Source organism: Ursus maritimus, unplaced genomic scaffold (assembly GCF_017311325.1).
Source record: "Ursus maritimus isolate PB19 unplaced genomic scaffold, ASM1731132v1 scaffold_19, whole genome shotgun sequence".
Lineage (NCBI taxonomy): Eukaryota > Metazoa > Chordata > Mammalia > Carnivora > Ursidae > Ursus > Ursus maritimus.
Genome location: NW_024424341.1, coordinates 42,473,527 through 42,494,735, shown reverse-complemented (window position 1 = coordinate 42,494,735; position 21,209 = coordinate 42,473,527). Strand labels below are relative to the sequence as shown.

At 43.5% G+C, this 21,209-nt stretch overlaps 1 protein-coding gene and 1 pseudogene across 1 annotated transcript; one reads left to right on the top strand and one right to left on the bottom strand.

The window, feature by feature from the left end:
• Positions 1 to 4,713: 4,713 nt before the first annotated feature.
• LOC121099753 (zinc finger protein 345-like) lies at positions 4,714 to 19,995 on the top strand. The gene is made up of 3 exons (XM_040633787.1): positions 4,714 to 4,984; positions 7,617 to 7,743; positions 15,100 to 19,995. Exons 1-3 carry the CDS (start codon positions 4,952 to 4,954, stop codon positions 17,415 to 17,417), a joined length of 2,478 nt encoding a protein of 825 aa, XP_040489721.1. The 5' UTR covers positions 4,714 to 4,951; the 3' UTR covers positions 17,418 to 19,995.
• On the bottom strand, positions 10,601 to 11,109 carry LOC103677280 (annotated as a pseudogene).
• Positions 19,996 to 21,209: the final 1,214 nt, after the last annotated feature.

Below are 21,209 nucleotides of genomic sequence, written 5' to 3'. Positions count from 1 at the left end.
CTAGAGACAGAATCTCTCTGTGGAATTCGTGTCTGCGCCCCTGTCATCTGAAAATATATTGCATATTTTATCTATTACTTATTTTGCCTGAAGTTTATCTTTCCTGAAGATAACATTGCTTAATAGAGGCAGTCTCTTTGCCAGATACTTTTCCTTCTGATACTTCTCATTTACAAGAATAATGTTTGACAAACATTACATGCTTAACATGTATCTATTTTTTTTTTAAAGATTTTATTTATTTATTCGACAGAGATAGAGACAGCCAGTGAGAGAGGGAACACAAGCAGGGGGAGTGGGAGAGGAAGAAGCAGGCTCACAGTGGAAGAGCCTGATGTGGGGCTCGATCCCGGATCACCGGGATCACGCCCTGAGCCGAAGGCAGATGCCCAACCGCTGTGCCACCCAGGCGCCCCTTAACATGTATCTATTGAAGTAGTGAATAAAAGTATACCTACTTTGTCCATGTTCATTTTCAAGTGTCCATGTTCAAGTCTTCCCTACTTCTTTATTTTCTTCTTCATCCAGGCTGCAATGGTGCAGAGATACCAGAAATTTAAAATAATATTTTTTAGGTAAAACACTTCAGTTCACCAGAAACACACCCCAGTAAACCCATCTTTTGTCTTAGCCGTCTTCTTTCAATTATTACTTTGTCTTGCCTGTCATTTTTATCTAATGTTTTCCAGGCATTTTATTTTTTTATTTTTTTAAAAAGATTTTGTTCATTTGAGAGAGAGAGACAGAGATAGCGACAGAGAGCACGAGTAGGGAGGAGAGGGAGAAGCAGGTTCCCAGCTGAGCAGGGAGCCCAACATGGGGCTCGACCCAGGACCCTGTGATCATGACCTGAGCTGAAGGCAGACGCTTAACTGACTGAGCCACCCAGGTGCCCCTCCGGGCATTTTTAATGTGTTATGGCCTGGTAGTTTCTCTCTCAATAAATTATGTAATCACTTCTAATAGTTCTCAATAATATGATTATTTTACAAGTGTTTCTGAGATCATCTCAAGTCCCTATAAACACATTATTACATGTGAAATAATAATCTCTTCCCAGAGAGGAGATGACCTCCTGTTATCCCAAAACTTTAATTAAGGGATAAAATGCTCCCTTTGGGGGCGCCTGGGTGGCTCAGTCATTAAGCGGCTGCCTTTGGCTCAGGGCGTGATCCCAGGGTCCTGGGATGAAGCCCCACATCGGGCTCCTCCGCTGGGAGCCTGCTTCTTCCTCTCCCACTCCCCCTGCCTGTGTTCCCTCTCTCGCTGGCTGTCTCTCTCTCTCTGTCAAATAAATAAATAAAATATTTTTTTTAAAAAATGCTCCCTTTGTACATGTTCAAAAATAGGAATTTGGAAGTTTTTGGCTTATAGTGGTGTTTATGCCATGACGGATGAGATCGCCAATAAAATGTGTGTAGATAGTGAAGACAGAGGTGACTAAAAGTTGAGCCCTCAGGAATTCCATTACTATTGATTGGGAGAAAATGAAGAACCAGCAAAAGTAAGTTAAAAATACAGAAATTATTAACGGTGTCAAGACCTGGTGAGAGGACTTTTAACCAAAATCTTAAATGTGATTGTTCTGTTTAGAAGTTTGCTCATAACATTGGATCTGTGAAGATAAAGGTGCAAATAGAATGAGAATTACATGGGAATTGAGATAACAGAAAAAGAAAAAAAATTCTTAAGAAGTTGAGTTTAAAAAAAAAAAGGTTGTAAGGGTGTGACTGAGAAGTGGTAGAAGCAGGAAATGTACTGGGTGGAAGAGTGAAGTGTAACTGATTCAAAGTGGCCAACGTAGGGGCGCCTGGGTGGTTCATTTGGTTGGGCATCTGCCTTCAGCTCAGGTCATGATCCTGGGATCCTGGGATAGAGCCCAGAGGCGGGCTCCCTCTCCCAGGGGAAGCCTGTTTCTCCTTCTCCCTCTGCCCCTCCTACCTGCTCATGCTCTCTCTCAGATGAGGAAATAAAATCTTTAAAAAAAAAAAAAAAAAAAGGACTTCTGGGTGACTCGGTTGCTTAAGCGTCTGCCTTCGGATCAGGTCATGATCACAGGGTCCTAGGATTGAGTCCTGGATCAGGCTCCCTGCTCAATGGGGAGTCTGCTCCCTCTGCCAGTTGCCTGCCCGGCTTGTGCTCTCTCTGTCTTTCTGACAAATGAATAAATAAAATCTTTAAAAAGAGAGAGATTTGGTTAAACAATCTGTCTTTGCCAACTCCTTAGGGCTTGTCTCTAAGGAGTTCCTTAAAACCATGGCAGCTTTGGAAGGAAATATTTTCTGAGTGATGTTGGACATAAAGGTGTCCTTTATTTTCTTTCTTTTTTTAAAAGATCTTATTTATTTGAGAGAGATCAAACACAAGCAGGGGGAGAAGCAGAGGGAGAGGGAGAAACAGGCTCCCCACTGAGCGGGTAGCCTGATGCGGGGCTTGATCGATGCATTTATAGTACAGTGTATGAAGAGGACAGTGGTGAGAAAAGCACAGAAAGTGGGCAAGGCTTTTTCTACCAGGTATCAGAGGACACCTGAACTGTCAGAATGATCAGAAATTTGGGAAGGGAGATGATGGGTTTGTGAGGGATTGATCAGGTGGAATAAGTAGTATTGTTTTTTTACAGATTGTATTTATTTATTCACAGAGCACAAGCAGGGGGAGCGGCAGGCAGAGGAAGAGGGAGGGAAGCAGGCTCTCCGCTGAGCAGGGAGCCCAATGTGGGGCTTCATCCCAGAACCCTGGGATCATGACCTGAACTGATGGCAGACACTTAACTGATTGAGCCATCCAAGTGCCCCTTAAATAGTATTGTTAATGATAAAAATTTAAGTATTCTAATAAATTTACTTTATTAAACTTTCCATTTTACCACCTTTTTTTTTTTTAAGATTTATTTATTTATTAGACAGAGAGAGACAGCCAGCGAGAGAGGGAACACAAGCAGGGGGAGTGGGAGAGGAAGAAGCAGGCTCCTAGCAGAGGAGCCCGATGTGGGGCTCGATGTGGGGCTCGATCCCAGAACGCCGGGATCATATCCTGAGCCGAAGGCAGACGCTTAACCGCTGTGCCACCCAGGTGCCCCTATTTTACCACCTTTTAATATTTATTTAAATGGAAAGGTTTTTGTTTGTTTTAAATCTTATAAGAGCATTTACAGTATTTAGTGGGAAGCTTTTGGAAATTAGTTTTTATCAGTCAATTTTAGTAATTATTGTGAACCATTGGCACCTGGATGATACTTTCAAAAAGTTGCTCTTTTTCCTCTTTATTACATGTCTTTGGTCAGTCATTTACCTTTCATTACCACTAAAACATTTATGAGTGTAATATCAATATGTTGAAATCCTAAGCCAGAATGAGCATTCATAGAGGCAATTAAAGTTAAATGAAATCATATGGGTGGGGCACTACTTCATTAGGACTGATTTCTTCTAAAAATAGACACCGGGAGTATGCTCATAGGGAAGAAAAGGCCCTGTGAGAGCACGAGAAGATGGCCATCCACAAGCCAAGGAGAGAGGACTCAGGAGAAACCAAACTTGTTGACACCTTCGTCTTCAACTTCCAGCTTCCAGAACAGTGAGAAAATGAATTTCTGTTGTTTAAGCTACTTCAGTCACAGTAGACTGACAAAATTGTCATTTAATGTGTTCTCACCAAATAAATAAGCTGGACATCCAAAAAGATACAGTTAGGGGACACAATTGATACTATCCTAAAAAGACTACAAGGGAACGTAGCTGGTTCAATCAGTGGAGCACGCGACTTTTGACCTCAGGGTTATGGGTTCCAGCCTTACCTTGGGTGTAGAGATTACTTAAAAATGAAATCTTAAAAAAAAAAAACAAAAACTTACTTTAGAGAGAGAGAGCATGAGCGAGAGGGGCAGAGAGAGAGGGAGAGAGAATCCCAAGTAGAGTCCACACTGAGGATGAGCCCCAGGCAGAGCTCGATCTCAGAACCCTGAGATCACTACCTGACCCAAAACCGAGAGTGGGAATCTTAACTACCTGTGCCACCGAGGCGCCCCTAAAAATAAAATCTAAAAAAAATTACACAGTTATAAAATAGCTCTTTGTAAAATTTAGAGGATTTAGTATAGAGCTTCCAATTTTACTTCCACTTCTGTTGATTTTTGCTTCCATTTGTCAAAATCACTGATGACACAGGTAATGGAGAAGTTTTCTGTGGGAACCAGAAACAAATCCTGTTTGTCCACCCGCTTCAGGGCAGCCTAGCATGCCTTTTCTTGCTCTTCTGTTACGACCCTGTATGGAGTCTTTTTTCTTCTTCCTGACAGACACATTAATACAAAACTGAGTAATAATGCTCCAGGCCATATACATTTGAAGAACAATAACATGTTTCCACTTATGTGTGAACTCTTTTATGTTTGAACGACACTGTGAAATGAGATGTCATTTAGATAGAGGATTTCGGGACATCTCAAATAATATTTTTATCCTCATGGAGCAGGCTGAGCTTTATAGAGTCGAAATAATGTCTGTAAGCCGCGTTTAACAACGAGCAAAACCCCTCCCTGCTTTGACGCAGGAGCGCGACTAGCATTCCCGGGCAGCTGCCTGGACCATCCTCCGGTGGAGCACTGTGAACGCCCTTTGCAGCTACTACATTTCCCAGAAGATCCTGCGATGGGAGCCAGCAGCCATGAGCCAATGAGGGACCAAGTTGAGGGATTTCCGAGCGTGCGCATCGCCTCAGGGCGGGACTTCCGGTTGTCATCACCCCGGTCATTTCTGCTTCTCGCTGGTTCTTTCACCCGGTCGGAGGTTCCGGAGCTCCCGGTGTGGGTTGTGGTGACGCAACCAGAGAACGGGCGGGAGGAGGCGCTGTCCCCGCCGCACAGACTTGGGTCCGCTGCTCAGCGACGCCGCCCGGGCTGCCCCGTGCCGAGACGGGGACCGCGGGTCCGCTCCGCCCACAGAGTCCGATGGCGGCGGCCGCGCCCAGGGACCCGGCTCAGGTAAATGTTCGTCCCCCGGGCCCTCCCCGCCGTCCCCCCACCCAGACCCGAGAGGCCCGAGCGCGGGGCGCCTGCTCGCGTCCCTGCGGCCCAGGCCCCAGTGTCCGGGACAGGGAGGCGCCGGTGGGCGGGGGCCCCGTGTGTGAGCGCCGGCGTGCTGGCTGCGGGAGTGGGCTCGGGGCTGAGGGGCCGGCTGGGGCAGAGGCTGGAGGGGGCCTGAGACGGGAGGATTCTGCCCTCAGGCGACAGAGCGTGAGGCGGAATCGCGCGTAGAATGCAGGCAGAGGTGAGGTACCTTGGTTCCTAGGGCCCTAGAGGATCGTGAGCAGAATAGGGATACAGTCTGTGTTAGGGTGTTAACAGCTTTCCAAAAAGCTGTTCGAGGGAGAACAGGTTGGAATGGGGGTGATGAAGACAGGCAGGCACTGGGAGTTGAGTTCTTGACCAAGGTCTTAGAGCTGGTAGGAGGAGCACTGAGGCACAGACGTTAGTCCCATAACAGGTCACTTGGTTACAGAGGATGCCCAGCTCACTCGGTTGCCTTCCTCTTCCCACAGTTTCTGGAGGCTGAAAAGGCACTTAAGGCACCTACACAAGGAGGGAGAAGATCTCCCAGTCCCTCACTTGCCCTGACACCACCCCAATGGTGTATAGGATTGTGGTAACCTGAAACGTTCACTTGTTTTTCCAGCTGTTGGGTCCGGGACCTTCCAGATACCCCAAGTTCAGGGTCCTGAATGCAGGCCAAGGGTCACATGGAGGTGTTCTCGGTTTTGTCAGCCAATGTAAACAGGTGTGGAAGGTTATTTCAGGAACAGATACCAGTTTGTTTAAATGCTTGAAGGCGTGCCTGAGTTAGAAACAGGGTATAGCAGGTCTTCATTCTTTCTATTAAGAACAAAAAGCAGATCAAGAATCAGGCCTGTAATGTGGGCTGCCTGAAAACTTGGGCATCTGTTAGGGAAGTGATGGGAAGTTTGGATAGGGGGAAAGAGTTGGTGATACCCAGGTTTAACAGGCTCCATCTGGCTGCACAGTGGAGAACAGATTATGGGGTTAAAGAAGGAGATGGGGAGCCCGGGAGGAGGCAATTGCTATAATCCAGATGAGTGTTGATGGATAGGAGTGGTGGCTGTGGAAATAGAAGAAGGGGTTGGACTTCTGTCCATTTTTTAAGAAGGGCCAAGTAGACTTTTGGATGTTGTAGATGAGGAAGAGAAAGGAGGATTCAGGGAGGATCTCAGGGTTTTGGGTGTTAGCAGCTGAAGCTATGAAAGGTCCATCAGCTGGAATGGGGAAGTTGGTGGAAGGTTAATTTCCACTGGGAATATCCTAAGGTTTTTGGCCCTATTAAGAATCTGAGAAGTTTCAGAGAATTGAGTACTAAAGAATCAAATGGGCTGCTGGACACACAGGTCTGGAATCTTGGGAGACATCCAGGATGGAGACATCCAAAAGTGATGGCTATTGTGTGCAGCAAGGTGGAGAGCTGGATCACATATGGGAGGGCAGGTTGTGGTGTCGTGGTGGTAATGCTGTTTAGTGGGTTAGAAAGAAGAGGGTGCATGCCGAGGGAGAAATTTGATAGTGGGAGCAGTGTGGGAGAGAGGATGATCTGGCAGGCGGCCACTACTTCCCTGGGATGAGTGGACATGAGAGAGCTATGGAGGCAAAGTAGAAACTGAATCAAGATGATAGTGAGTCCAGGCCTGGTGTTCATTCACTACCGTACAGATTCACCAAATTTTGTGGTGAGCTTTTATGGCATCTGTGGTGTTTCAGTCTTGCTGGTGGATAAGGTCTGGGGAAATGTTCATTTGTGAGGGTCACTGTGCCTGGCATGGAGACCAATGGCGTTTTGATGTGCTTTTAATGAAGGTTAAGTGGAGAAAGGAGGGTTATTGCTGCTGAGGGACAGCAAGGGCAGCACAGAAGTATCAGAGGGGTCATAGGTATCTGAAATTTACTTGTGGTTCTAGGTGACTAATATTGAAGCAAAGATCACAAGTAGATGGACAGGCCTTCAAAGCAGCCCTTGGGGCTTTCTTTGTCGGTGGGATCCATCAAAGGACAGGGGCTATACTAGATCATGTTTGAAATTTTCAAGCAGTCTGGATGCCACGTGCCCAGTGCATGTGTGAGTCCAGGGACATGCCTGTGGTGTGGGGCACGGAGATGGCAGAGCTATGGGAATGCATTTGAGGGATCTGAAGATGTGAGAGGTTTGGTCTACTGAATGATGTGCACATTGAGAGTAAGTATGAGCTGAGGGCCCTAGGGCCCTGGTATTGGGGACCTCAGAGTGAAGCATGAATCCATGTGGCTTCACTATGTCTTGTATGTACAATCTGTGAGATGTAGGGGAATTGCTTGGTAGGAAGGATGGGGCCCTGGAGACCAGGCCTAGAGCTTACATGACATTTATCTGCCCCCGCCTATTGTTGCTGAGAGCTGAATATAGTGATGAATGGGATCATGAGGAGAGAACAGCCATCAGTGGTGCTAAGGCCTGGTACCTCCTCTGGGGTGGGGAGCTCCAGAGGAGGATGAATGTGGAGTAGATGTATGGGAGATGGAGTGTGGGTTCTCAGAGACAGAATGTTCATCGTTTTATCCGTCCCATTCTTGACAGGGTGACGTGACCTTTGAGGATGTTGCTGTGTACTTCTCCCAGGACGAATGGAGTCTCCTTAATGAGGCTCAGAGACGCCTGTACTGTGATGTAATGCTGGAGAACTTTGCACTTATATCCTCCCTGGGTAAGACCCTCCCCCTCTCCAGTGATGTAAACTAGGTTTTGCATTACCCCATGCCCCTCTTTTCCCAGGGGGTGCTCTGTCCTTTTCAACATATAGAGTATAGGTACTGCTTGCTTCAACAGTTTCTTGAATAGTTGTTGTCCTTGGTAGGGCTGTGTTTTTGCGCCGTCCTCTTCTCTCCCCACAGGCCCGATACTGTCTGTATTGAACCCTCAGGAAGAATTTGAGTTCAGTAGTCTTGCAGTGAGGCTAGTGGGTGGCATCTTGTTTGTCCTCTCCGTGGCCAGGTTGTCTCTCTAGGTCTATGTTATTTCTGTGTCCCTGGTTTTGTTTCCTTTTCTTTCTTTCTTTTTTTTTTAAATGTATTTATTTGACAGAGAGAGACAGCCAGTGAGAGAGGGAACACAAGCAGGGGGAGTGGGAGAGGAAGAAGCAGGCTCATCGCGGAGGAGCCTGATGTGGGACTCGATCCCAGAACGCTGGGATCACGCCCTGAGCCGAAGGCAGACGCTTAACGACTGCGCTACCCAGGCGCCCTGTTTCCTTTTCTTATCTGACATTTCATTGGGCTTCCCTGTGCTGGGAATTGCAGGTATTATCATCGTCATTACCTGCCTGGACCATGGACTGTTTTTTTAAGACTATCCTGTACTGTTCTTTTTATAGTGTTCAGATTTCTTTTCTTTTTTCTTTTTTCTTTTTACCAGCTTTATTGAGGTATAATTGACAAATAATATTGTATATATTTATATTTAAAGTGTACAGTGTTATGATTCGATATTCATATACATTATGAAATGATTACTATAAACAACTTAATTGACATATCTATTACTTTACATATTTACCTTTTTTGGGTGTGTAAGAACACTTAAGATCTGTTCTCTTAGCAAATTCAAGTATACAACTCAGCATTATTACTAACTATAATCACCATGCTGTACATTAGATTCACAGAACTTAATCAAGCTTGTAACTGACCAGTATCTCCCTGTTTCCCGTAGCCCCCGCCCCTGGCATTCTACTCTTTGTTTCTATGGGTTGAACTCTTTTTTTTTTTTTTGTACAAAACAAAAATATTTTAATACCTTTAAAATCCAAATTTTTCTTTAAAATCATTCAGAAAAAGATTCTCAAGCCAGCATTAACACCTCATTAAATAGTTACATTAGAGCTATTTAATATACAAAGAGACATCTTTTCCCCAGTCACTTCCTTCTAATGTCTTTTCCAGAATCATACACTTTTTTGCTTCTCTCCGCTCCCCATGCCACGGTTTCTTTAGATCGTGAAAACTAAATTTGTTGAACACCAGAAATCTGTTAATATGACATTGTATAAACCATAACATTTTGTTGTTGACAGAACATCTGAGCTTTATACATAAGAGCAGCATGGGTGAGCCCCAGAGCCTTTACTAAGACACAGCTTAATAAATCCTAGTGCTACCAATAAAAAATAGGAGGAGAAAAAAGGAAACTGGACCCTTATTTTACATCACTCACAAAAATTAACTTGAATTAGAATAAGAACTTAAACATAAGACCTGAAATTATAAAACTTTATTTTTTTTTAAAGATTATTTATTTGAGAGAGAGCAAGTGCGCACACATGTTCAAGTGAGTGGGGGGAGGAGCAGAGAGAGAAAAATTTTAAAGACCTTCCATTCTGTACTAATGTCTATACCAGTTTATCTCACCAACTGTATATAAAGGTTTCCTTTTCTTCACATTCTTCACCAACAGTTGTTCTCTCTTGCTTTTGGATAATAGTCATCCTGATAGGTGTGAGGTGATACTGTGATTTAGATTTGCATTTTTCTGGTATTAGGGATGTTGAGCATCTTTTTATGTACCTGTTGGCCATTTGTGTGTCTTTGGATAAATGTTTATTGAGGTTCTTTGCCCATTTTTTATTGGATTTTTTTTAAAAGATGTAATTTATTTATTTGACACAGAGAGAGACAGTGAGAGAGGGAACACAAGCAGGAGGAGTGGGCAAGGGAGAAGCAGGCTTCCCGCTGAGCAGGGACCCCCCCCCGATGTGGGGCTCGATCCCAGTACCCGAGAATCATGACCTGAGCCGAAGGCAAACACTTTAACGACTGAGCCACCCAGGCACCCCCATTTTTAATTGGATTATTTGGTTTTGTTCTTGTTATTGTGGAGGATTTTTTAAGATTTTATTTATTTGACAGAAAACACAAGTGGGGGGCAGGGGCAGAGGGAGAAGCAGGCTTCTGGCTGAGCAGAGAGCCTGACATAGGGCTCAATCCCAGTACCCCGGAATCATGACCTGAGTTGAAGGCAGACACTTAACCTACAGAGCCAGCCAGGTGCTGCTGCTGCTGTTGTTGTTGTTGTTGTTGTTTTTTAAGATTTTATTTATTTATTTGACAGAGAGAGACAGCCAGGGAGAGAGGGAACATAGGCACGGGAGTGGGAAATGAAGAAGCAGGCTCCCAACGGAGGAGCCTGATGCGGGGCTCGATCCCAGAACGCCAGGATCATGCCCTGAGCCGAAGGCAGACGCTTAACGACTGAGGCACCCAGGCGCCCCTCATGTCGTGATCTTGTGGGTCGTGGGATTGAGCCCTGTGTTGGGCTCCGTGCTTGGCAGGGAGTCTGAATTTTCTTTCCCTGTGCCCCTCCCCCCACTCACTTGAACATGTGTGTGCACTTGCTCTCTCTCAAATAAATAAAGAAATCTTTTAAAAAAAAAGTTGCATAATTTCCAGTCTTACGTTTAAGTTCTTATTCTAATTCAAGTTAATGTTTGTGAGTGATGTAAGATAAGGGTCCAGTTTCCTTTCTTCTTCTTTTTTTATTGGTAGCACTAGGATTTATTAAGCTATGTTTTAGTAAAGGCTCTGGGGCTTGCCCATGCTGCTCTTATGTATAAAGCTCAGATGTTCTGCCGATTCTTCTTGAGACTTAACACCAGGAAATTGATAGTTAAATGGATGTTGTACATAAGCTCATTATCTCTCATCTTCATTTGGCCAATAGCCACTGCCAGACAGGACCTTCTTCATCTGGAGTTTGATGATGGACTTAACTTCATCCACTTTGGCTACCGTGTTCTCATTATGAGTCAGCAAGGAGGGGAACTTGTCAGCCTTATTCAGGCCTCGGCCCAGGATTTATGGGATCTGCTTGATCAGAGATTGAAGGCAAAAATGCATCGTAATTCTTGGCCAGCTTCCCGACTACATTTTTTATTCTTGTTTTCTTCAATGCCTCAATGTCCATGTGGGGAATATCCACAGCCTTGGCCTCATCACAGTGCTGGTCCCCCAAAATACATACGGAAAACTTTGGGCGGGGAGTGGATGTAAGCCCAGAATATCCACATTCACCAGCAGCTAGTCTAGCTTCTCAAACTTGCTGTTAGGGTTGGCCAAGTTTTCCCCACACCTTCCCTCTTATTTTAAAACCCAGTGTGGAGGTCCCTTTTTCCTTTTTCTATGTGGATATCCAGTTTTCCCATCACCATTTATTGAAGAGGCTGTCCTTTTCTCATTGTGTGTTTTTGGTGTCCTTGTCAAAGATTGGCTGACCATGTGTGCATGGGTTTATTTCTGGGCTCTTTGTTCTATTCCATTGGTCTAATTTTATGCTATACCGTACTGTTTTGATTACTATAGCTTTGGAATATTTTGAAATCAAGAAGTGTGATGTCTCTAGCTTTGTTCTTCTTTTTCAAGATTGCTTTGGCTATTTGGGGTTTTCTATGGTTCCATACAAATTTTAGGACTTTTTTTCCATTTCTGTGAAAAACGTCATTGGAATTTTATTATGGATTGCATTGAATCTGTAGATTGCTCTGGGCAGATTGCTGTGGGTAAATGGACATTTTAATAATATTCTTCCAATCCAAGAACATTGGATATCTTTCCATCTGTCTTCAATTTCTTTCATCAGTTTCTTTTTTTAAGATTTTATTTATTTGTCAGAGACAGAGAGACAGAGAGAGAGCACAAGCAGGGGGAGAGGCAGACAGAGGGAGAAGCAAGCTCCCCCCTGATCAGGGAGCCCGATGCTGGACTCAATCCCAGGACTCTGAGATCATGACGTGACCTGAAGGCAGCTGCTTAACCAACTGAGCCACCCAGGCGTCCCACTTTCATCAGTTTCTTATAATTTTTAGGATATAGATCTTTCACCTCCTAGGTTAAATTTCTTTGAGTATTTTATTCTTTTTGATGCTATTGTAAGTGGGATTGTTTTCTCAAATTTTTTTCCAGGTATTTTATTGTTAGTATATATAAATACAGCTTAGTTTTGTATGTTAATTTTTTTTTTTTATCCTGCAACTTTACTGAATTCATTTATTTAATAGTGTTTTGGCGGATTCTTTTTTTTTTTTTTTCCTTTTAAGATGGAACATTGCTTGATAGATTTTTTTTTCAAGATTTTATGTATTTATTTGTCAGAGAGAGAGAGCACAAGCAGGAAGAGTGGCAGGTAGAGGGAGAAGCAGGCTCCCTGCTGAGCAAGGAGCCCAGCGTGGGACTTGATCCCAGGACCCTGGGATCATGACTTGAGTTGAAGGCAGACGCTTAACCAATGGAGCCACCCAGGCATCCCAGTGTTTTGGTGGATTCTTTATAGTTTTCTATATGTAAGATTATGTCACCTGCAAACGGATAATTTTACTTCTTCCATTCTGATTTGGATGCCTTTTATTTATTTTTCTTCCTTAATTACTCGGGGCTAGGATTTCCAGTGCTGTGTTGAATAAAATTGGAGCGAGTGGGCACCTTGTCTTGTTCCTGATGCCAGAGGCTGGGGGCAGGGGAGGGAAGCTTTTAGCTTTTGATCATTGAATATGATGTTAGCTGCGGGCCTGTCAGATATGTTGAGGTTCTTTACTTATTTAACTAATTTGTTGGTGATTTTTTATCTTGAAAGGTTATTGAATTTTCTAGATGCTTTTTCTCCATCTATTGATATGGTTATATGATTTTTACCTGTTAAACTGTTATTCAGTTATGGTGTTGGATTATGTGTATTCATTTGCACATGTTGAACTATCCTTGCATCTCAGGGATAAATCCTGATTGATTGTAGTGTATGTTGCTTGTAATGTGCGATTGGATTTGGTTTGCAAGGAGTTTTTTTTTTTTTTTTTTTTTTTTTTTAAGTTTTGTATTTATGTTCATCAGGGATATTGGCCTGTAACTTTCTTCTCTTGCATTGTCCTTAAATGCCTTTGATATCACGGTAGTGCTGGCCTTACAAAATGAGTTTGGAGGTGTTCCCCCTTCAGTTGTTTGGAAGACCTTAAGAAGGATGGTGGCGATGAGTGGGCGGCTCAGTCGGTTGAGCATCTAACTGTTGATTTCATCTCAGGTCATGATCTCAGGGTTGTGAGATCAAGCTTGGCAGCAGGCTCCATGCTCAGTGACGAGTCTGCTTGGGATTCTCTCTCCTTCTCCCTCTGCCCCTCTCCCCGTTCATGCTCATGCTCTGTCTCTCTAAAATAAACACATCTTTAAAAAAAAAAAAAAAAGGATGGCGTTAATTCTTTAAATATGTGGTGGAATTCCCCGTGATTCGGTTTGGTCCTGGGCTTTTCTTTGTTGGGAGATTTTCTCTTTACCAGTCTGTTCACATTTTCTATTTCTTCATTATTATTGTCAGGTTGTATGTTTTTTTCTTTCTTTTCTTTTTTCTTTTTCTTCTAGGTTATCCAGTATATTGGCATGTAATTGTTCATTGTCTCTTGATAGATTGTATTCCTCCAGTATCAATTGTGATGTTTCCTCTTTCATTTCTGATTTTGAGTCTTTTTGTCTTAGTGTAACTAAAGGATTGTCAAATTTATTTACCTTCTCAAAAATCCAGCTCTTCGTTTCATGGCTCTTTTTCTATTGATTTTCTAGTGTCTATTTATTTCTACTCCGGTTTTTGTTATTTGCTTCTTTCTGTTTTGACCTTAGTTTGTTCTTTTTCTCATATGTTGAGGTATTAAGTTGCTTATTTGAGATTTTTCTTTTTTCTTAAGGTAGACATTTATTTGTATAAACTTCCCTCTTATAACTGATTTTCTTGCATCCTGTAACTTTTAGTGCGTTGTGTTTCAATTTTCATTTGTCTACATATATTTTTTTTTTCTTCTTTGACCCATTGTTGTTCGGAGGAATGTTGTTTAAATTCTACATGTTTGTGATATTTTCCAGCATTCCTTCTGTTAATGATTTCTAGTTTCATGCCATGTGATTGGAAAAGATACTTGATATGATTTTAGTCTTCTTAAATGTTAAGAATTGTTTCATGGGGCACCTGGGTGGCTCAGTGGGTTGAGCATCTGCATTCAGCTCAGGTCATGATCCCAGGGTCCTGGGATCGAACCTTGCATTGGGTTTGCTGCTCAGCTGGGAGCCTCCTTCTCCCCCTGCCCATGCTTTCTCTCTCTCTCTCTCAAATAAATAATAAAATCTTAATTTATCTGCGAGAGAGAGATCATGAGCAGGGGGAAGGGTAGAGGGAGAAGCAGACTCCCCACTGAGCAGGGAGCCTGATGTGGGACTCACTTCCAGGACCCTGGGATCATGACCTGAGCTGAAGGCAGACACTTACCTGACTGAGCCACCCAGACACCCCAAATAAATAAATAACATCTTTAAAAAAAAAAGTTTCACGACCTAACATGTGAAAGAGTCCTAGAGAATGTTCCATGTGTACTTGAGAATAAAATGTATTCTGCTGCAGTTGGATGGCATCTTCTATATATGTCTCTTAGGTGCCTTTGTTATAAGTGCAGTTCAAATCCAACATTTCCTTATTGATTTTCTGTCTGGATAATCTGTCCATTGTTGATTACTGGTTATTGAAGTCCTCTACTGTTACTGCATTGCAGTCTATTTCTGATCTGTTAGTATTTGCTTAATATATTTAGGTGTTTGAATACTGGGTATGTATATACTTGTTATTGTTAAAATTTTTTTTTTAAGATTTTATTTATTTATTCGACAGAGATAGAGACAGCCAGTGAGAGAGGGAACACAAGCAGGGGGAGTGGGAGAGGAAGAAGCAGGCTCCTAGCAGAGGAGCCTGATGTGGGGCTCGATCCCATAACGCCGGGATCACGCCCTGAGCCGAAGGCAGATGCTTAACCGCTGTGCCACCCAGGCGCCCCTGTTATTGTTATATCCTCTTGATGAATTGACTTCTTTATATTCTGTAGAGACCTTTTTTGTCTCTTATGATAGTTTTTGACTTTAAAGTCTATTTTGTTTGACATAAGAATAGTTTCCCTGCTCGTTTTGGGTTTTCATTTGTATATTCGTAATTGGGTTACTCTCTTCCAGTAAAGTCAATGTGTACTTCACAAGTGTTTCTTTGTGTTCAGGTTGCTGCTGTCGAGCAGAGGCTGTGGAGACACCCTTTGAACAGAGCATTTCTGTAGGTGTATCACAGGCCAGGACTCCGAAGGAACCTCGGTCTTCCCAGAAGACCCACCCCTGTGAGATGTGTGGTTCAGTCTTGAGAGAGATTTTCCACTTGGTTGGGCACCAGGGAAAACAAAACAGCCAGAAACTGTTCAAGTATGGGGCATGTGTGAAACAAATTTACTCTAGTGCAGACCTTCAACAGCATGAGAAGCAGCGCATGGGAGACGAACCCTTCAGAAGCCGTGTGGACAGGGCATCATTTGTGAAGAGCAGCAATTTCCATGATTCAGGAAAGCCCTTAACCTTTGAGGAGATTGCGAAGGACTTCCTGGCCACCTCAGAACATCTCCAACAACAGGCCACTCATACAGGGGAGAATAAAATCACTGAGTCTGGGGAGACTTTTCAAAGCATAAAAAGTCATCACACCTGGGAAGAATGCAAGAAAGCCTGTGGTCCCAAACACACACTTGTTCAGGACCAGGGTATCCACACTGGAAGACAGTGTTTTGTGTGCCCTGAATGTAGAAAAACATTCAGGTACAAATCCTCACTTCTGATTCATCAGAGAGTCCACACTGGTGACAAACTTCATGTGTGTAGTGACTGTGGAAAATCCTTTAGGGGAAGCTCAACCCTCAGTCAGCATCGAAGAATTCATACTGGGCCAAGGCAGTACAAATGCAGCAAATGTGGGAAATCCTTTAGCCAAAAATTTGTCCTCATTTATCCTCAGAGAAGTCACACTGGAGAAAATTGTTACGTGTGCCGTGTATGTGCTCAGTCTTTTAGCCAGAACTCTATCCTTATTCAACAACGTGCAGTTCACACTGGAGAAATGAGTTATGAGTGCACTGAATGTGGGAAATCTTTTAGACGAAAATCTGATCTCATTGAACATTGGAGAGTACACACAGGAGAAAGGCCTTATGAATGTAGTGCATGTGGGAAATCTTTTACTTCTAGCTCTGCGCTCCGTTATCATCAGAGAATTCATACTGGAGAAAAACCTTATAAATGTAGTGAATGTGGGAAGTCTTTTACCTCTAGCTCTGGCCTCCGTTATCATCAGAGAATTCACACAGGAGAAAGACCATATGAGTGTAATGATTGTGGGAAATCTTTTACCCAAATAAATCACCTCATTATACACCGAAGAGTTCACACAGGAGAAAGGCCTTATGAATGCAGTGAATGTGGGAAATCTTTTAGCCACAAATCTTACCTCTCTCAACACCAGAGAGTTCACACAGGGGAAAGGCCTTATGAATGTAGTGAATGTGGAAAATCTTTTACCTCCGGCTCTGCCCTCTGTTACCATCAGAGAGTTCACACTGGAGAAAAACCTTATGAGTGTAGTGAATGTGGGAAATCTTTTACCAATGGCCCAATACTTATTCGACACCGTAGAGTTCACACAGGAGAAAGGCCTTATGAGTGCAGTGAATGTGGGAAATCGTTTACCCAAAGAAATCACCTCAATATACACCAGAGAGTTCACACAGGAGAAAGGCCTTATGAGTGCAATGAATGTGGAAAATCATTTACATCTGGTTCTGCTCTCCGTTACCATCAGAAAGTTCACATTGGAGAAAGGCCTTATGAGTGCAGAGAATGTGAGAAGTCTTTTACCTCTACCTCTGCCCTCCGATGTCATCAGAGAGTTCACACAGGAGAAAGGCCTTTTGACTGCAGTGAATGTGGGAAATCTTTTAGGGATAGTTCCCAGTTGAATCAACACCAGAGAGTTCACACTGGAGAAAAGCCTTATGAATGTAGTGATTGTGGGAGATCCTTTAGTCAGAATTCATACCTCTCTAAACACCGGAGAGTTCACACTGGAGAAAGGCCTTATGAGTGTAGTGAATGTGGGAAATCTTTTACTTCTGTCTCTGCCCTTGGTTATCATCAGAGAGTTCACACTGGAGAAAGGCCTTACGAGTGTAGTGAATGTGGGAAATCTTTTACCAATAGCTCCATACTGATTCGGCATCGCAGAGTTCACACAGGCGAAAGGCCACATGAGTGCAGCGAATGTGGGAAATCCTTTACCCAAAGAATTCACCTCATTATTCACCGGAGAGTTCACACAGGAGAAAGGCCTTTTGAGTGCAGTGAGTGTGGGAAATCTTTTACCTCTCGTTCCACCTTACATTATCATCAGAGAGTTCACACAGGAGAGAGGCCTTACGACTGCAGTGAATGTGGGAAATCTTTTAGCCGAAAATCTAATCTTTCTCAGCATCGGAGAGTTCACACCGGAGAAAGGCCTTAGTTGGGTAGGAAATATATAGTCTCCTTGTTCAGTGTAATGACACCAGAGGATACTCTCTGTGAGGCACCATTTGTCTGAACTCAATCTACTACATCCAAATGCCAGTAGTGGAGAGATTTCCCTTAAGTTTCAGTTACGTGGAAGCATGTGTGGCTATGTTGCATTTTTTAAACTTCCCAGGGCTCTTTCCAGATTAATATCGCTGCCAGTCTGTGGCCAAAGCTATGTAATTCTACCACCTGGCAAATCTCTACAACATGCATCAGTCATACCCCACTGTGCTCAGGGAAGCTGACCTCTGTTCTCATTTGTTGGAGGAAATTAGGAGTAACCTGAGTCCTTCAGGGGACCCACATTTACTTTTTTCTGACTAATTGGCATGGACCTGACACATATTGTCCTAGAGAACATCACATGAGTTCAGCTGGTGGAGAAGGACCACCATTTGCAGGGACATGGTCTCTGGAGATATTACTGATTAGTTTTTCCACCTTCCAAGTCACTAACTCAAGAACTGCTAGTCCCTATTGCTTTGGTTTGTACAATAACAAGTCCTTATTGTTTAAGTCTTCTTTAATCTTGGGTGTTCTATTTACCATGTATGGTGGTTTATAAACATTCTGAGGTCTCCAAGCATGAAGGGGTGAACAACTTTCACTGGGGAGGGTCTTAAACTTTCTGTGCTTCAAGGGGACAGCACAGTGGCCAAAAATAGCCTACTGCTTTTTGCCAGATTTGTACTGCCCATGGCCTCCTAGAAAAGACTGCAGGGAGGGCTTTCTGGTCCTCATTTGAGACTGGATGCTATGAGTTTGGGGAGTGTCAGAGGTTACCCTGAGAAGGATCAGGTGTGAGAACCTCAGGTGCTTCTGGGAGCAGCATAAATTTTTTCCCTCGTTCACAGAGGATATCACGGGGGATGTCAGCACTCTTGAGGGGAACCTCTTCCCCAGGTCCTGCAAAGAGCCATATGCCCCAATGTCCACATTTCTGTAGGTGATGGTCATTGGTTGTAAGGCCATAAGGTTCAGGGGAAACCAGAACTGCTACAGAAACATTGGCTTCATAGGGAGTGGAGGAGACCACAGCCACCCAGATGGAATGTGCCTCTTCTAAAAGTGCACCCACAAATACTACTGTATTAGGGACTGCAGACTGGTGTGTGCACCAGTCGGTGGACCTCCAGGTATAGTTATCTTGTGTAGCTTATGTCATTGTCGTTGGAGATAATGGAAAGGTTTTTTGGATTCCTGCAGCCTCTCAGTGATGTTCACCTCAAGAACATGGCTGCACGGGCAGGAAAACAGATCAAGAAAAGGGGGATCTATAGTCCAGGGATGTGGCTTTTGTGACCCACCCAGCAGTCCTTTTGACTGTGGTGAAAAGCCCTTCATTGATCGCTATATTTGCTTTCACTGAGCAAAACTGGCCTCCACAGGGCAAGAATGTGCAGTGAATGTAGGGTTGCAAAACCTATTTTCCAGAAAGAGTTGGACAAACAGATTTTTTATTTTGAATCATTTTGAGAAGCTTTATTAAGGTATAATTTACATGTAATAAACTGTACATACTGGAAATGTAGTCCTTGGTAAGTTTTGACATGTGAACCTGGAACATCAGTCATGATAGTGATCATATGTGTCATTGCATATTGACCTCATGTCTTTTAATAATCTCTCTAACTGCCCTCCCAGCCCTCCAAGTCACCGTTGATTTACTTTCCAGTACAATAGAAAATTTATTTTCTATAATTTAAATAGTAGGAGTCAAAGTTTTTTTTTTCCTACTTTTATGTTGCATAAATAATTATAGATTCATCAGTGGTATGTAAGTTGCTCGTTTTTTGTTTTTTAGCTCAGAAATATTCTTATCTCTGAGGATAGCAGTATTAGTTTACCCATTATTTTGTTTGCGGACGTTTGGGTGTTTCTAATTTTTGCCTATGGAAAAAACGATAAAAACATTTGTGTGTAATTATATGGATATGTGTTTCACTTACCTTCTGTCAGTAACTCAGTAGAAAGTCTGAGTCATAGGGTAGATAAATGTTTAACTTAAAGGAATTAGTAAATTGTTTTCTAAATATACCTTTTTGCATTCTTCCAGCAGTGTGTGGGAGTTGCATTTCCTCCACGTCCAAGCGGATGGTGTAGTTCGGTCAGTCGTTCTTAATTTCAACTCTTTATAAGTGTGTAGTGCCGTCTTAGTGTTTTAACTGCATCTCCCTAAGGAGTCCCGATGAGCATTTTTTTTCAGATACGCATTTGCTATCTATATTTTTGCTAAAATGTCTGTTCATATCTTCTGCCTATTCTGTGAATTTTGGTGGTTCTCCTTTTACAAAAGGGTATGAAACCACAAAGCTATATGTTGGAATTTGACTTGTGGCTTTTTTACTTTGTGGAATCATTTTTAATACTGGAAGTATATGTTCTCATTTTTTTAGTTTTTTTTATGCTATGCATAATGTAATGGACACATACACACTTTTAATTTTAATCTACGCTATTGACATCTTCTTTGCTTTCTAAAGTCCAGACATTTAATAATAAAATAAATCCTTACATTGTAGTGTTCACCCATTTTCCTGGTCTATCATTATGGAGGTTGGTGGGGTGGAGCAGGACTCTGGAGGCACCAGAAAGACTCAGGATGAGAAGGTGTTTTTTGAGTCCCAAACCCAACAGGGAGGGAAATAAGGCACTGATCAGGATCTCCAAGCCTTGGGTCCAGGCAGCCTGGGCTGGAATCCCAGATCCCCAGGACACACAGGCAAACTACCCACCCTCTGTGGGCCTCAGGTTCCTCCTGTGTAAAAGGGGTGTAAGGTGTGGGCTGCTCCATAGCGTGTGGAGGAGGTTAAGAGCTGAGGTACCCATTCACTGTGCACTGGCTGCATCTGTGGCCTTTCTAGGCCTGGGCAACTCCAGCCTCTGCCGGCAGCAACATCCTTGGGCCAAGCAATCTGTTTCCCCAGTGGCCCAAAGGCTCTCTACCGCTGGGTGTGTTTGAGAAAGAAATGGGGCTTCTCCTGTGGGGGTGGAGGGGCTTCTCCACCTCGGAATCTGGGCAACTCAGCTCCCTGACTGATGTGGAGGTGATGGTGCTTACCTTGGCGCCTGTGAGGATTACTAAGACTCTGAGCACTTACCCGTGTCAGGACTCCAGGGTTTGCATTGTGGGCATCTTTTCTAATTCTTAAAGCAACCTAAGGAGGTGGGAATGGGAATGATTATTGTATTTCTAGGGAAGTGTAGGGTCAGAAAGATGAAGTTGGTTCCCCAAGGTCATATAAGACACAAGCGTTGGATTCCTGAAACTGGATTCAAAGCTGAATGACTAGCTCCAGACCTGGGTATGTTTAACCCCTATAGCACAGCTCGTGAAGCCATCAACCCAGGGGAGGTGAATAGCAAGGGCCAAGAAGGCACTGCCGCTGCTGTTCCTGTTGGAATTACCATCGTGACCATTTTCCCGCTTGCCCTCTGCCCCCACGGTCCTCATGGGAAAGCCATTTTTGTCTACAGTGCCTCCCCTTTTCTCTCAGCCACAGTACAAAGGCTGCCATCAGCCTCCTCCTTGAGCCCAGCACAGAGCTTGAACCTCAAGACGCCTTGATGATTCAGGGTTGGATCTCTGCATCTTTATCAGCAATGGAGTGACAGCTCTGATCCCACCCACCAACCCAAAGGTCAATATGATGCCTTAGTTGTACTTTTTCAGGTGTTTATGACTTCAACTCTGGTGGGCTGCACACAGCCCAGAGGATCCAGTACGTGGATGTGTGCCGGA